The sequence below is a fragment of the Thermobia domestica genome, chromosome 5 (assembly GCF_964235325.1).
Source record: "Thermobia domestica chromosome 5, izTheDome1.hap1.1, whole genome shotgun sequence".
Classification (NCBI taxonomy): Eukaryota; Metazoa; Arthropoda; class Insecta; order Zygentoma; family Lepismatidae; genus Thermobia; species Thermobia domestica.
The window spans coordinates 44,255,874-44,274,437 of NC_137458.1; the positions used below are offsets into that span (position 1 = coordinate 44,255,874).

At 35.8% G+C, this 18,564-nt stretch overlaps 1 protein-coding gene across 1 annotated transcript; it reads right to left on the minus strand.

Annotated features, from left to right (window-relative positions):
* Window positions 1-14,232: 14,232 nt before the first annotated feature.
* On the minus strand, window positions 14,233-16,173 carry LOC145685066 (uncharacterized). Its single transcript, XM_081757410.1, has one exon. It carries the CDS (start codon window positions 16,171-16,173, stop codon window positions 14,233-14,235), a length of 1,941 nt encoding a protein of 646 aa, XP_081613536.1.
* Between the last annotated feature and the right edge of the window lie 2,391 nt (window positions 16,174-18,564).

The window sequence follows — 18,564 nt, forward strand, 5'->3', positions numbered from 1 at the left end:
CAAATTATCTTTGGTAAAGTAAAATAGTCTGAGTCAATGTTAGAGAAACTTTCGTCGGTAGTAACTACAGAAACGGGGAGAAGAAAACTTTATAGTGTACAAAAACTGGCAGAAAACTCAAATATTTTTGTATTATTTCCTTACCCGTAATTAATCCACATACAAGCTCTTAACCCCTTGTGTGCCAGCGAAATCCATATGGATGTCATAATAGTGTATCCCTTATTAAGGATCGTCTTAATCCTGGAGATGATGAAGTTGGTTAGTGGATGCAAGGTAAGACTTAGTTCCACTATTTCTCCTTAGATGGCAGCACCTTACTGACAGAAGAGATAAAAATTTTGGTGTCTCAGTAGATGGCAGGCCTAAAGGAAGCATTTAATGACAATAGACATGTGTTTGTTTTGACAATAAACAATTAGCAACTTCCATAGCCATTTCAAGATCGGAAAAGGGAAAACTTTTGTCTTTGATCTCCGGTCAGTGTTGGCAACCTGAAGCAGCATAAAATCCCTTCAGAACATCAGAATTTCCCTTTCTCAGTCCAAATGTTCCACAATGCAAATAACTGGTTTTATCAGTAATGTGAATGCTCTCCTCGCACACGCACAATAACTATGCTCTATACAACGGTCTAGACTGTCTTTTAACAGTAAATGAAACCGTTATTACAGCACGCACACATACGAAAATGACACCTTTAACGCAAGGGGTTAATGTATCTTTAGTTCTAGATCCACTATAATAAAATGTATTCATACAAAAAGCTGATACGAAAGATTCAGAGAACTAGATACACAAAGTTTCTTATGTTCCTTGATAGAATTATTGAAACTTATTTCTGACCCCTCTCAACGTGCATATATATGAACCAACCTGCTGAGAAATCTTTTTTTCAGAAAATATACTAAACAGTCATCAGTCCCGGACAATAGAACGTTTAGAAAAAATCTACATATGTGGCCTATATATTATGTTATTATAAAACACACTAAGTCAATTCTTGGGGATCATCCACTATGCTTTATACTGGAAAAAACTATGGATTATATGAAAAGATATGTGCTAAGTATCCTGCTGCACCATCAGCTGGTAATTTGGTGAAGCCAATGCTTTGAAGATGTATTGGTTAGATAAAGGTAATGCTACAAGCGTAATGCAGGCGTTCAACGACATTTGAACATTGTCTTTCTGGCCAAATCTATTAAGTATGACAAAATGTGGTTAGTCGTATCCCACCAGGCAGCATCTGTATTCCAATTGCTGAAATATCTATACATCAAAATGCATCATATTGCAAGTATTGCACACACATTGCACTACTTATGTGAATTTGTGCAATCGAAATATTGTAAAGGTAATCTTTCCGTTGTTAAATTTAAAAATTATATATATATATATATATAATTTTTATTTATAATTTTATTTATAATTTATATAAATGATTTGTACAATATAGGCATTGATGGCTATATTCAATCTTTTGCAGACGACACCACTATAACAATAACAGGGAAAAAGTGGGAAGAAACTTATAAAAAAGCGGAAATAACATTAAAGAAAGTAAAACAATGGCTTGAACAAAATACCTTGATACTAAACTTAACGAAAACCAATTATATTGCTTTCTCACCAGCAATAACCGGACAGCCACAAAATTTTGTCTTAAAATATCATAACTGTATTAATACTTTAGACTGTAACTGTAATACAATAAATAAAGTAACTGAACAAAATTATTTAGGAGTGAAAATTGATAAACATTTAAAGTGGACATCGCATATTCAACATGTAGCCAAGACATTAAGAAAATTGCTGTATAAATTTGTACAATTAAGAGGGTGTTTAGAATTAAAAGTTTTACGTATGGTATATTATGCACTAACACAAAATATATTACAGTATGGTATCTTAAGTTGGGGATCTGCCTATGAGACGCATATAAGACCTTTAAAAGTTCAGCAAAATAATATTATAAGAATATGTTTAAATAAAAACAAAGAAGACAGTCTAGAACACCTGTATAGAGAATTTTCAGTCTTAACTGTTGAAAAATTATATATAAAAGCAGTCCTACTCTATGTAAAAAAACATGAAAATGAATGGAATAAAATTTCTCATGGGTATGGAACAAGAAAAGTAACTCAAAAAGATCTTGAAACAATAAAAGTAAATAAGGGTATATCACAAAATCAAACATATTATTTCGCACCGAAACTTTATAATAATACTCCAAAAGAAATTAGGGAAGAAGGAAAAATGCATAGATTAAAAATACTAATAACTAATTGGTTAAAGGAAATAAAGAATGATGACTTAAGAGCGTTAACGTATTAAATTAATGTATTAAATTAGTAAATAATTGACTAACGTCACTTGAAATATGCTATCTACAACTACTGGGGGGTTTATTTAAAAAAAAAGAAAGGAGAAAAAGAAAGAAAAGAAAGGGAGGAGAGAAGGAAGAAAAAGAGAAAAAAGAGGAAAAAATGATACAATTTCACTCATATATACTTTTTGAAGATGGTTTCTCACACACAAGCGAAAGCTTCTGTGAAGAGCCATCATCATAATCATATTATGTCATTAGGTTATATTATGTATGTGTCGTTGAAAGATAATGTAAAATTAATAATAAATTAAATGATAGTTAATTGAAATTGTTGTTAAAAAAGTAACAGTTATAAAAATGATTTATATTATAATACTGATTAAAGAAACCCTGCCAAGGACTGGAACTTAACCTTAAGGATTTCCGGAGGTTACCAGTCGTAATGTTAATAAATGTAAAAGAAAAATAATAATAATAATAATAATAATAATTTTATAGTTGTGGTGTGTGTATTAGAAGTGTTGCCACCAATATATATATGTATGTGTCTGTCTGTCTTTATGTATTTCATAGTATGTGTTTTAATGTTTTTTATTTTATTTTATTTTATTTATTTATTTATTTATTTATTTATTTATTTATTTTTGGCCTCGTGGAATACCGGAGGTCATCCGGCCATATAGGCTGGTTACTAAACTAAGTTTTTTCTATAGGCCTGGATAATAAGTCTCTGGAGTTCCGGAGAATTTCCGGCCTAAGAATATAGATATACTATTTGTGTGTGCAGTGTGTGTGTCCACATGTCTGTATTGTTACTTGTATAAATACAAATAAAATAAAATTATATATATATATATATATATATATATATATATATATATATATATATATATATATATATATATATATATATATATATATATATATATATATATATATATATATATATTAACTTAAATGCTCTTAGCATGTTAAAGTGTGTAACGGAACTATCGCTTCCTTCGCCGCTTGTAGAGGTCTGCACGGGCTTTTTTATTGTTTATGTGTGAGGATTTCACCAGTGAATTTTGGCTACATAGTAAATGAATACCCTGTACATATTCCACATGCAGGTTATTCCTTAAATCTTGTTGGTAGAGTAGCAATTAACTGTTGTTTAGATACAGTAAACTTTTTTGAAATTATTCAAATAATATATGTACGTTCTTTTCATCATCTACACATAGATCGGTGGTGTTGTTGTCATCCTTCAAAATGATTCAAAAGTTCCAAAGTCTTTGTCAGATATTAGATGGGAAGCTCAAGGCCCTGAAGTGCAATACTTGACAGTTACGATTAAATACAATAGGAAGTTCCTTAAATAAGTTCCGTTTCGATTTTTCTCCGCGGCAGCACTACGATCGCAGTTTTCTGCCAAGCGCACTAGTTACTCTGATATAAGCAGAACGAAATGACGCAATTTTGAGATCGCTCTGTGTTGTCTGTCGTTCGTAATGATTGTTTATAATCGCAGCTTTAATCAAAAATCCCATCGCTTGTGAAATTAGATATGTGATTCGGGGTATTCTGGATGCGAAGAACGTAAAACCAAGTAACATTCATGAAAAACTGGGTTTTCGAAAACTTTTGCGCACGTTGGATGCCTAAATTTCTTACTGAAGAACACAAAAAACAACGGATGGGCAAGTGCACTTGATTTTCTGACACGTTATCATGACGATGGCGAGAACTTTTTATCACAGACAGTCACGGGGAATGAAACGTAGGTTGCTTATGACACCCCTGAAAGGAAACGACAATCCATTGAATGGAGGCTCACTTTGTCCCCAACAAATGTTAAACCAAAGCAATTCTTGACACACCGAAAAGTCATATGCACAGTGTTTTGGGACAGACAAGGCATTTTACTGATTGAATTTTTACCACGAGGTGCAACAATCAATAAAAATCTTTATTGCGAGACCCTTAAGAAACTGCACCGTGTAATACAAAACAAGCGCAGAGGAATGCTCTCAAAAGGTGTGGTTTTCATTCATGACCACACACTGCGGATGTGACCAAACAAATCCTTGAAAGGTTTGGCTGGGATGCTTTTGGCTATCCTCCGTTCAGTCCCGACCTCGGTCCTAGCAACTTCCATCTATATCTGCATCTGAAGTCTTTCCTTCGTGGTAAGCGCTTCAACAACGATGAATAGTTAAAAGAAGATGTCACCACATGGTTGACAACAAATGTTGTACGACACAGGAATACATACAGATGGTGATCAGGAAAATGGAAACACCTGTAGTTGGCAACACGTCAGATGTATGGGTTGGCAGTGGTGTCGTGGCGCCCGCAGCGCCGGGCCGCTGGTGGTGGTGTGTTAGGTCGGTCTCCATATTACGTCAGTGAGCTCCCTCGTGGCTAAGCGGTTAGCGTACGCGCCTTTGGCGTGGGAGACCCGGGTTCGATTCCCGGCGGAGCTCATGTGGTTCGGATTCCACGTTAAACAGTAGGTCCACGTCTCATATAGCCTCGCTGCTGAACGGGACGCTAAAATAAAATCAACAACCTCCATACTACGTCAGGCGCAGTGGAACAGCAGTGTCCAGTGGCTGCAGCAGACGGAGGTAGTGTAAAATGGGAGACCTCTCAGATTTTCAAAGAGGGCAAATTGTTGGTGCGCGGTTATGTGGAGTGAGTATGACGGCAGTGGCTACTGTGTTAGGTGTGTCGCGTGGGACAGTGTTAAAGGCGATGACGGCCTACACAACACACGGGAAAACAACATCGGGGAAGCGGAACAGTGGGCGGAAGAAAATCATGAGTGACAGGTCACGTCGGGTATTAAAGCGCATTGTCACGCAGAACCGTCGTGCCACTGCAGAGCAAGTGACGGAGGAACTTAATCAGCACCTCCCCACCCTGTTTCGACAATCACAGTCCGCTGCGAATTACATGACATGAACTTACGGGGTCGTGTTGCACGGGCCAAACCGCTCATCAGGACCATAACGCTTTCGCACGCCGCAAATGGTGCCGCGACCATGCAACTTGGACCGTTGAGGACTGGAAACGTGTGATATGCTCGGATGAGTCATCCTTCACCCTATTCCCAACCACGGGCCGTGTTTATGTGTGGAGAACGCCCAAAGAAGCTTATGATCTGCAGTGTCTCCGCCCAACCGTGAAACATGCCGGCGGCTCGGTGATGCTGTGGGCCGCAATATCATGGTTTTCATTGGGTCATGTGGTCACACTTAGCGGACGAATCACTGCCAACGATTATGTCGCAATTTTAGGAGACCACTTGCATCCTATGGTCCGGATGTTGTTCACGGACAATGACACCATCTTCCAGGATGATAATGCACCCATTCACACAGCTGGCATTGTTGCAGCGTGGTTTGAGGAACATCGGGATGAAGTTCAACACCTCCCCTGGCCCGCCCAATCCCCAGATCTCAACATAATTGAACATCTATGGTCCGTCTTGGAAACACGACTCCGGCAACGATTTCCACCTCCATCCTCTCTCACAGAACTGGCCGATGCCCTGCACGAGGAATGGTGTAAAATTCAACTTGCTACCATTCACGACCTCTATGACTCCATTCCACGTCGCATCAAGGCTGTTCTGAAGGCGAAAGGTGGCCCGACACCATATTAATCTGGTAAGTTGCAATTTCGTTCAGGTGTTTCCATTTTTCTGATCACCATCTGTAAACTTATATCACGCTATGAAAAATGCCTGGAAAATTACGGGATCTGTGTGGAAAGTAGTGTATGTGTTATTAATTTTTGTGCAACACATTGCTTTCTTTATCTGTACTCGATTTATTATTATTACCAAACGGAACTTACTTTCCGAATGAACTTCGTAATTGCTGTAATGCATCAACTTTTGTATTGATACACAGAGAACGATGAAACAAGAAATCAAGCCAGAAAGCTTTTGAATAAAATGGAGGAGTTTGAATTTATGGTAAAATATATGTTTGGAGTAATTTGCTGGATGAATTTCACTAAGTTAGTCGATCACTGCAAGACACCAAATTAGCCTCCACATATGCAGTAAATCGTATGCTTCACTTTCGGACATTTTGAAGAAAAGGCAAAAAAACAAATTACCTGATTTTGACAAGAAAAGCAGAAGATCTAGGAAGTATATAAATGACAATGAAGATGATGCTTTAGAAAACCTTAAGCCAAGATACAAGTTCAGAATCAAAGCATTTGTAACTGTGAGAGATGGATTAGAATCTAATTTGGCAGAGAGGGTATCATCCTAACAAAACTAAATATGACAGAACAAGAAATTCGTGAATGAGTCAATGCTTTAAGCCAAACATACTCTGAAGATGTGGACAATGAACTTTGTTGGAGAAGTCAAACATTTTTTCATAAATATGTTAGACATAGTCAAAGTCTTGAACATGAAAATCTGACACATCAGGATATGTATCAAGTAACATTTAATGAACATGTCCAATAAGCATTATCTAATGTAGAAGCAATTCTTAGAAAATTTCCTTTGTGATAATTTCAAAGTGCCCTGGAGATAGATCTTTTCTCAGCTAAAGAAGGTAAAAAGTAAATTTAGAACAAGGTTTAATGACAAAGTTATGTAACCTCAGTCTCATGTCCATAGAAAGTGAAAAGTTTGATGATATTGTTCATTCTTTGCATACCCAGTATATAACGAAGCGTGATAAAAATTATACAGTTGAATGAATACTGGGCAGATAGTAATATAATTAGTCACATTAAATATTTTTTGTTATTGATATTTTATATGAATATTACAGACGTATTACTAGAAATACTGTCTTTTACACCAAGTAAGTTAGTGTAACAGGTTACAATGGTCTGTTGTCCCAATGACAGTGTGGACTACTATGGTCATATTGATATTATATAAATGCATTTTATTAACTATGACACAATTGTATTGTGTGTAGGTTAAAACATAATGCCATATCAATAATGCTATATACAGGACAAGTCAAAATGATGGACCTGATTTCAGAAATGTATTGTGTCAAATCTAATAAATATATGCTATTACGTAACATGTGCTAAAACAGGTACACTGTCAAAGTTTTCTTGGAACACATTCACAAATGTTCTCGCGTAACACAGCACACATCAAGCCGATAGTCTATCTCAGCGTTTCCCAACCGGTGTGCCGCGAATGGACTGCTGGTGTGCCGCGAGGAAATTGAAACAAAATTATTAATTCTATTGCAATTAAATTGCAAGAGATTGGGAAAAATGTATATTTGTATTTCACATTACTATGAACCTCTACTATGAATCTACAATCTTAAGTTTCATACTCCGTTACTATTCTGTATATTTTTAATGTTAAAAAAGTATTTCTTATTTTTATCACCATTATTGCTTCTTTATTGTTGCAGACTATTTCGTAACTTGTAATTTTAAAATATCATTCAATCCCTTCGATAAAGCAAACATGCATACAAATTACCTACATTTGTATTTTAAAACTAAAAGAGATTTGTTTGTTCGTTTGTTACTTAGTGATCTTCCTTCTTAGTGAAAGGTTGGATACAGTTTTCGAAAAAGAAAGTGTATTTTTAAAAACCTGAATCCTTTTTATTTCATTGCAATTGTTTTCTATTTTTAAATTAGAATGAAAAATAAGGATAATGATTTACCACGGGGGAAAACCAGTAATCGAGCTTTCTTCTCTCTGAAAATGATATAAGTAATCACAGAAAAAAAATTACGACGGTATTTTATATTTACAAATAATAATAATATTAATAATAATACCGGTAATAACATCTATATGAGTGTGCTGCGATAATTCAAGTTACACCTATAGTGCGCCACAAGTTGAAAAAGGTTGGGAAACACTGGTCTATCTCCTACCACGTCTTTTCCACCATGTTGCGGTCAATATTAGGAACGGCTGCTGTGATGTGGACACACAGGTAATTCAGTGTTGTTGGAAGTAGTAGTACGTAAACGTGATCTTTTACAAAACCCCAAATGAAGAAACCACTGGAGTTAAGACATGTACACCAATCACAGATTTGTTTGCATGATAATGAAGCACACAGAAAAATCTCTGCCCTCCATTGAAGGCCATTTTCCTTAACTGCTTGCTGCTAACTCTTAGGGGTAGAAACTGAAAACACTGCATGTAAGCTAAAGTTTAAAAGTTTACCTATCGAAACACATGTCTCACAATAACATACGTTTGTTAGATTTCACAGAATAAATTTCTAAAATTAGGTTCATCAATTTAACTTGTCCTGTATAATTATTATTAGTTTTGCGTAATATATTGACAACCTTTATTTCATGTTATGGCAATCTTTCAGAGACTAGAATATGAATCTGTATTTTGTTTTTTAAAAAGAATTTTGCAATGTGTTGTAAATTTTGTGGAATTATAAAATCATAATAATTTTGTAAGTGAAATCAATATGAAGTTAATAAACGTATTTAGATATCTATTAGGACCATAAAGTACTATATTGCAAATATTAAAACACCCAAAATTGTGACATTTTGTCGCTGATAAAGAAAGCTAGACATACAAAGGGCCCCATTACTTTCAATAGCTTAGGACCCCATCTAACATAAATCCGGCACTGGCCACACTTAAGGGGGCAGACTACTAAATATTTTTCAAAAGTTAACAATTTTTCTTTTGCCAGTTTTTCGTAAATAAAAAGAGATAATGAAATGTAACTTACCTCAATAATAGATAATGTTATTCCACACCCGAAAATACAAATCGGAAGAATTTTCAGTGTTGCCATCCATAGAAATTACAGTGTGACCAGAATTTGAATTACCTAAAAAAATCTAGGTTAAGGCAGCGTCTAGAAAAATGAATTCAACGGTAATTGATGACTTATCATGTTATCTATGTTCCTTGTTAACTACTTTCTTAAAAAATATTTGTATTTATTTTGTAATAACTTATTTATTTTGTAATAACGTATATAAGTTATTACAAAATAAATACTAATACTTTTTAAAAAGTAGTTAACAAGGAACAGAGACAGCACAATAAGTCATCAATTACCGTTGAGTTCATTTTTCTAGTCGCTGCCTTAACCTAGATTTTTGGGTAATTCAAATTCTGGTCACACTGTAATTTCTATGGATGGCAACACTGAAGATTCTTCCGCTTTATATTTTTGGATGTAAAATAACATTATCTATTATGAGGTAAATTACGTTCCATTATCTCATTTTGTTTACGAAAAACTGGCAAAAGAAAAATTGTTAACTTTTGAAAAATAGTAGTCTGCTCCCTTAACGCCTGGTATAAAAAGGGATATGGCCGTGTGCATATCAAAGGAATCCAAACACAATAACAAACCCCAGCAGTCGAAATACCCTCAAGACGTAAGAAAGAAGTATCTAAGGAATTTTGTTTGTATGGCGTGATACTTTCCTCAATTAAGATTAAAACCGGAAGTTGTAGTATATTTCTACCGCTTCCGGTTTTAGTAGAGGGAGATTGTAGTGGAAATAAAATATATTCCTGGGATGCTTTATTGATTGCAGAAAATAGTACTCTAAAGTAATGAACGTTAAAACTGAAACTGGTTGATTTTTGTCCTTTCTGGTTTGAACACTGGGTTAAGAGAAACGATAGTACCTCTTATTAGAACGCTAAGTCAATTTAAAAAATAAATCTCGCTATCTGTTATCGTTTTTCTCTACGTTCATCAATATTGAAACCGGAAGTTGTAATTGATTTTTTTTTAACACTTTCCGTTTTAGTAGAGAGTTAAGTATGGAGATGAAATGTACGAAGTGTGTTCAAAAAGTATAGAACATTTGATTGGGAAAAATATATTTATTGATTTGGGAATCCGCAACACTAATCTCCTTCAAAGTAGTCTCCTTGGTAATACGCACACTTCTTCCAGCGCTCCCGCCATTGTTCGAAACACTTCTGGAACGCAGTTTTTGGAATGGTGAGTAACCGTGCCGTGCCGTCTTCGCCCGGTTCTCCTCTTAACTCAAATAGAATCTCTTTTAGTGGCATTTCCACCTTTGGAAATAACCAAAAGTCACATGGAACCATGTCAGGTGAGTAGGGATCCTGACATACACAGGAATGTTGTAATTGACGATGAAAGCCTGAATCAAATTTCGCGGACTCTCTCCTCATGCTCAAATTCTCGTTCAAAATTGAATGTACCGATCCGATAGAATGGTTCTCGCTAGAGTATCACCAAGCTTTTGGCAAAATTTGATACAATATCGCTGCTCAAGTTTTTCTGACATTTTACCAAAAAAAAAAAAAAAAAAAAAAAGAAAGAAAGAAAGAAAGAAAGAAAGAACTGAAGAACAAGGACCGCTCACTACACGTCTTCACTCATTTGGCCGACTACCATTGACTGATGCTTTCTGCCAGCGGGAAGAAATTCACCACTGCGCATGAGTGTCTTCTTTCTATCTACACTGAAGAAAGTATCATGCGCTTCATTGGTTTACGCGGGAAAAAAATAAGGTTCGATACTTTTTGAACACACCTCGTATTCTTGGGATAGATAATCGATTGCAAGAAACCGCTTCTAGCTATATTATAGGACTGTTTTTTTTTCTCTATGGTGATCAACCATCTTGATCTCTACCATTTTCGGTAGACGGATAATAACCGAAATCAACCAGTGGCCGATCTAGAAGGTAAAAACTGGGGGAGGCTGTCATATCCCAGACTATGATAAGTGTATCATGAGTTTACTGTAAAGGTTCAAATATATATATATATATATATATATATATATATATATATATATATATATATATATATATATATATATATATATATATATATATATATATATATCAAATAGCTTAAATTATTTTCGTCACTCTGAAAACTGGGGTACCTGGGCCCCCCGGCCCCTGGCTAGATCCGCCACTGCCACCAACGAACTCTATTCCTAGCTTTTGATCCTGTATATCCTGGTCAAAATTGATGGTGATCCGTCAAGTAATTCTTCAGATGCCTTTGTCTCACGGACAGACGGACGCACAGACAGACAGACACGGTAAATACCATGAGTTTTGGTTAATAAACCAGATTCCTTGTAAGAGCGCTAACATGTTTTAAAAAATATTTATTCTTCGGCAACACTAGTAATAATTTGATAACAGAGATTTGCCTAATTCATCATATTGTACTAATAACTTCTGGTTGTCATATCTGTTAGCAACACATGTATAACGAAACTATCACGGAAATACTACAGCCTACTCTTTTCTTTTTCTTTTTTTTAACAAGTATTGTAGACACTGAGAAATTAGCATTATTACGAAATCTCTCTCTCTCTCTCTCTCTCTCTATGAAAAGTATGACGTATGACTCAACCCTTATGTTCTACGGCCTTCATAGCTACTGTTCTTAGGTTTGTTTGTATCTACATCATAATGATTTGCAAATAATTTTACGAGATGATCATTGTAAAGAATTGGAATAACAAAAGTACATTTGCGACCCAAGAAAAGTGATGACTCAAACACTACTTAAGGAGTTCATTCAAATTCTAAAACATGTTATGTGTAACGAAACATAAATGTCCATAGATAAAACATATACAGGGTATTTCAAAACAACACCGACAACGTTTGGGAGGTGATTCCTGACGCCAAGGTAAGACCAAAAGTATAGACCAACCTAAGTGCACAAATGCTTCCTTTCGGAGTTATAGGCTGCCGAAAACATGAAATAAATGAACTTTAAACGCCCATAGCTCAGAAACTATGGAACCCACCGTAGTTGGGTCAATAATTCACTTAGAAACTAGTATGTGCCCTATCCAAATATCAATCTTTCACAATCCTGCGGTACCTCTGCAACAATTTTTATAGAAGTAGTTGGTGAGTACTTCAAATTATATGCCCGTAGCCAAACCCCCTCTATAAAAATTGTTGCGTAAGTACCTTAGGATTCCGTAACATGGATTTTTGGACAGGGCACATATTAGTTCCTAAGTGAAGTCTTGACCCGACTGTGGTAGGTCCCATAGTTTTAGAGCTATGGATCTTTAAATTTCATTTTTTCATGTTTTCGGCAGCCTATAACTCCGAAAGGAACCATTTGTGCACCCAGATTGTCTATACTTTTCGTCTTATCTTGGTGTCAGGAACGACAAGTAACAGTGTTGCCATAGCCCCATAAACTTCGAAAAAGTATATTTTTCCAGATTTTTTTGAATTTCTTCTTCTTTTAGGAGATGGACACGGGTGGCACAAAAATTATCTCATTGGAATCTTTGTCTCATAAGATTTCCAATGAGGTATGGCTTATATCTCTGTGACAATTAGGAACAAGTTTCCACACCACCCTCAAATTCTGATGGGTAGGGGAACTAAAAACATCAAAATTTTCCACCTCCCCTTCCGCTCCGGGACCCCCGAAGGCGGAAGGTGGATAAAATGCACACCGTCGTTGGAAAATGTCATCCTTCCTCAAAAGACTGAAACTTAATCATCTCTTTAGGTTAATTAGGAGCTGAGCTACAACGGTTTAAACTGTTGTCTCTATATCAGAGACAGCCGTCCTCTAAAGATTACCATGAAACTTATCTTCAAGTCTACCCTCATCAGGCACGCACGTAGGAAGTTTTTTTGGAAGCTTCATTTTACATATTTTACTAGTTTTAAGATTTTTGTAATTAGTGTAATGTGGGAAATTCAAGAGCAAAATAGGAATTTCTGTCTCTCAAGATGGGATTTTGAAAGTTTCAGGTTGGCATCACTGGTCTGGGAAATTATAACTGTTTATATTGGAAGATCTCCGTCCGTCTCCTCTCACACCTCGCCACGAAAATCCTGTCTCATTTCGTCTCGAAAACAACCCTAGGCGCCTGGGTTTTTTGGAGAAAATTTGAAAACACGTGACCTTTTAACAAGTTTTAAATAACATCCATTTTACAAAATTTCAACCGGATATAGAACTCAAAAGATAACACGGTCATATATTCTTATAAAACGTAATATTTAGTCCTAAATAATTTGTTTGACTAGTAACTTCATCAAAATCCAGGGACGATTTTATCAGATTAGAATAAACTAACCACCGCCCGCTGGAGTCACTCCTCTCGCTCGCTCCTTATACTGCCTGTCGAAACAACGATTTATAGCGTACGACAAAAACAAAAAATTGGCCGCTAGGTGACAGGGACAGCCGAGGCTTCTTCTCGTCAATTTCAATGTACCTCTACAGCAATTCGGCATATTTTTTCCCCAATTTTTGAAAGAACTAGTACAATTTTTCAATAACTTACATACATACGGCAAGGTTGTACATATTTTTTAAATAAGAATTTTACTTTTAACAAATTCTACATATCTATTATCACAAAGTAAGAGAAAGGTTAACACAAAAAGAGCGCAATAAACATGTAATCATGGTTAGCTGTATCAGTCAGTAACGCCATGTCATTTGTGATTTGCCAAGTATTTCTCTCACATATAAAAAATAAATAATATGTAATTGAAAATACATAAAGTGTCATTGTTAGTTTCTCAAAGAAGTAAATCCAAAATAGACCAAACACACTCCAAGCAATTAAATTATGATCAACTCAGTTGATAAGACCAACTGTTACAGTCTATAAAAGCAATTCGTGTTTAAGAATCAAAACACAACTTTCTATCTTTTGTCTATTTTCCATTAAACATCACACATTACTATATCATTCTACAAACAAGACCAAAACCATACAAATTGACTGAATGTTCTCAAAAATTACAAATGTTACCGGTACAAATGACTTCAACCTTTTCTCTAGCTTCTGCAGAACTACTACGACTCATTACAGTGAAATGTTTTTTAAACTCTTCACAATGTTGCCAGATCAAACTCCACATCCTCCCACCTTTTGATTTATGACAAATAAATCAAAACAAAATCACACTAAGTATCGTACAGGTATCTTCACCTTTCGGCCTTTTCTTGTTGTGACAACACGGTCACCCTTTTCTTCAATTTTACCTAAAGTCAAGTTTTTAGACGGACATTCCTCTTGATCTTTCGCTTGCACAACACTTTCTTCAGTTTGAACAAAACTCACTTCCAAGGGGTACAAGCGCTGAACAGGTCTTATAATTTCTCCACTCTCAGTCTTAATCCTAGCTACTCTTACAATATCATCCTTCCCAGGGAATACCTTCGTAACTTTTCCTAAAGGCCAGTCCAGTCTTCTCTTATTGTCACTTCCAACAAGTACAACGTCTCCTTCTTTTATTTCTCGACAAGTTTTCTTTCCGGTTTGCTTCAGTACTAACTGACTTAAATACTCACTACGAAATCTATCTCTCAATTGTGTTCTTATGTGCTGCAATCTTCTAAATCTTTTTGACTTGTCAACTGTCTCTATATGATCCAGATCAGGTACTCCTATCTCCAAATTATCTTGTAAAAACATAGCTGGAGTAATGGATGTGAGATCATTTGAATCTTCTGACAAATAAGTCAACGGACGTGCATTAATAACTGCTTCTATGTCACACAACACTGTACTCAATTCTTCATAACTTAAAGACGCTCTACGAAGAAGCTTCTTGATCATTTGTATAATTCGCTCCCACCATCCACCCCACCAGGCAGCGGTAGGTGGAATGAACTTCCACTGTATTCTTTCTACTGATGAGTACAAAGAAATTTGTTCCCAGTCGATTAACTTAAAGAGATTATCTGCACCGACAAAATTCGTTCCATTATCAGAATAAATTACCTTCGGCCTTCCGCGCCTGTCAATAAATCTCCTAAAAGCTGATAAAAAACTAGAGGTCGATAAAGACAGTACCAGTTCTAAATGCACTGCACGATAAACGGCACAAGTAAACAAGACAATCCAACATCTTTTCCCATCTTGAAGGAAGAGAGGCCCAGCTAAATCTACTCCGGTTATTTCGAAAACTAATGCATCTTTAACTCTGTCTTCTGGCAAGGAAGCTGGTGTAACATTAATATTTTTTGCATCGTACCGTTTACATTTAACGCATCTTCGAACAACAGAACTTATAGTTTTTCTCCCACGAAGAATCCAAAACCTTTCACGCAACTTTGTCAATAATACTTGAACTCCAGCATGAGATGATTTCAAATGTTCCTTCAATATTAACATCTTCACAACTTCATGCTCAGATGGTAATACAATAGGACTCCGAAAATCATCTTCATCGAGTCTACGTGCAATTTTAGTCTTTAACCTAATCAAACCTTCACCATCAACAAAAGTACACAATTGTTTCAAACGATCTGGTTCACTAACAAAACATTCTTTCTGGATAGTTCTCATTATAACCTTCTCAGCTGATTCTATTTCAAATATCAATAGTTCACCCGTTAATCTTTTACTTTCCTTTGAACGACAATTATGGATAAAACGCAAGATCCATGCAACTATACGTATTAATTTCTCATAATTTGAAAAATACTGCATATACCACTTTGGCTCATTTCCAATACTTAATGAAACGACTGTTTTCAGTTTTTCATTATTTACTTCAAGCGCATTTGGTTTCTTATCAGTTTTCGGCCAGAATTCTTCCGTCTGCCGTAACCAGTCAAGTCCTTCCCACCATTTACTTTTCAGTAACGCTGCAGCATTGCAGCCTCTTGAGGGTAGGTCAGCTGCGTTCAAATTTCCCGGTACATGTCTCCAACACTTTACATCGGAGAGAGCTCGAATTTCCTTCACTCTATTCATTACAAACACTCCCCACGGTTCATCATTTTTTATCCAGTAAAGCGCCACCAAAGAATCTGTCCAATAGAACACAGGAATGTCTAAATTTAAACTCTCAATCACAGACACAGCAAGTCTAACTCCGATACAACAGGCCATTAATTCTAAACGTGGAATAGTTGACTTTTTTAATGGCGCAACACGTGCTTTGCTGAATAACAACTGGACATTAACTTCTCCATTGCATTCACTTCTCAAAAACACGACAGAAGCATATGCATTTTTACTAGAATCACAAAAACATGTAACATCCAAGAGTTCCTTGTAACATCTTGTGCAAACTGTCTAGGAATCTTTATTTCGGTCAACATCGCCAGTTCTTTATACCACCTGTCGAATTTCCTGGAAATTTCTGAAGAAACTGGCGTGTCCCAAGAGTTGTTATTTTCCCAGCTTTCTTGAAGTAACAATTTTGGAATCAACGTCACTGGTGACAGAAATCCTAGAGGGTCAAATAACCTATGAGCAGTAGATAAAATAACTCGTTTTGACACTGGTCCTTCTACTCTGCCTAAATTCTTTGTATCACACAATAAAGTGTCTGTACATGTGTCCCATAACATACCTAGAACTGGAGTGTAAACATCATTACTGCCTATAGAAGAACCACTATATACCCATCCTCGTAAATCGAATTTACCTTCACTGAGCAGCGACTTTGATTTTTCGATCAAAGCAAACATTTCGTCTTCGTTTTCAACAGACGTGACACAATTATCGACATAAAGGGATTGTTTCAATTTACTAGCTATTTCTTCATATTCACGGGGAGCATTTTCTAAATGGTAATTAAGCACGGCCCCAACAGAAAGGGACTGCAATTCACACCAAAAACAACTCGCATATGTCTAAAAGTTTTAAACTTCCTTTCGTCAAAATTCTCCCACCAAAGAAATCTTAAATAATCACGATCGTTTTTATTTACCGAAATTTGAAGGAAAGCTTTTCTAATGTCCGATATAACCCCTATCTTTCTCTCTCTAAACCTATGCATACGTGCCGGAATTTCTTCAATTAAGTTTGGACCCTTCTCTAAACAGTCATTCAATGAATATGCACCCTTTGTTTTCGAAGACGCATCAAAAACTTTTTACTTTTAAAAAAAATGTAAATAAATAAAGTAAATAAGTAATTAATTGAATTGACTTGTGTTTTTGTACGATGTTCCCTTTCCTTGAGATTACATGCTATGTTGAATGTATCACTGACTAGTGACACCGAACCTACTGGGCCCGTATGGGCTCGTCATCAACAGTCACTGATACACTCACCAAGCCAATCATCTACGGAAAATAGAACTCAAATCTGGCCCGAAATATAAAGCTTCCAAACTCTCTTCCATCTCGACTCACAGCCCGATATCCAGGCCTGCAGTTCATCATCCACATCCCATCCGGGAATAGGTTGTGAACCACGACTACAGACACAGGACACCGACCCACGAGTGGAGTTGGCAATGAGTGCAATGAAGATCTTGATGTTGTCTGTGAAAGCCCTATCTGAATTTTTTTAAAAAAAATATCTTGAAACAGAATTTTGTAATTAAAAAAAAAATCCAAACTGAGATTTTGATAGAAACTGATAAAACGAGAAATTTTCTACAGATTCGGTTGTTTTCAACTCGGTCACACTAAGGAAAGTCTCTTCCCTGAATTTCACAGCTATTTCATTTCCCCAGTAAACTTATTCTGTACGTACTGCTCTTTGTTTTGATCATGCTTCGCATGCATACCAAAAACTTCAACTACATATTTCTATCACTTCTTAAAATTACAAGCTAATTAGATTTTGTATTCGAAAAGAAAGATGTTTTCACGGCCAGTAAGTTTTATTCTTTAAAATATTCATGAATGTATAGAGTCGGACAAAATATTCGATAACAGGAAAATCTTTACATTAAACTGACATACCCATCTAAATAGTATTAATATGATCGATTTCTATATCTCTCAGAGCCAAAACATTCTTTACTTTTGCTCATATTCTCAAAATATTCATATTCTTTAATATTCATTTAATATTCTTGCCTTCTAGAACATTGACATTGTATTGACACGCAAAAACAAACAAAAGGACACAATAGAAATACAATACACAAAATAATACCTCACTGCCTGCATGTTGTGGTTAGCTAATTTACTTTTGTTTATATATTCTTTGGTGCTTATACTCCTCTGTGCATAGAGATTGTGGCCGGCGTAGAGGATTTACGCTCTTCGCGACCTCTTTTACAGCTCGGACCCACTTGACCACCTAGCACAGGTAAACATTCATGTACATATTGACATACTTAAATCTAAAGCCCTACTCTAACTATACTAACTTAACCTAAACAAGCATACATATATATAAAAAAAAATCACACATATATTTCATAAAGCACCATACTTATTTTGCATTTATATTTTGTTATTGTTTCGCTACCACAATCATACCGAAGACGCAGTGGTTACTGGCATTGGTGTCGCTCTGAATATATTGAGTTTCTTA

Coding starts and splice junctions, on each gene's coding strand:
- LOC145685066 (XM_081757410.1), bottom strand. CDS start 16,173: ATGGCCTGTTGTATCGGAGTTAGACTTGCTGTGTCTGTGATTGAGAGT.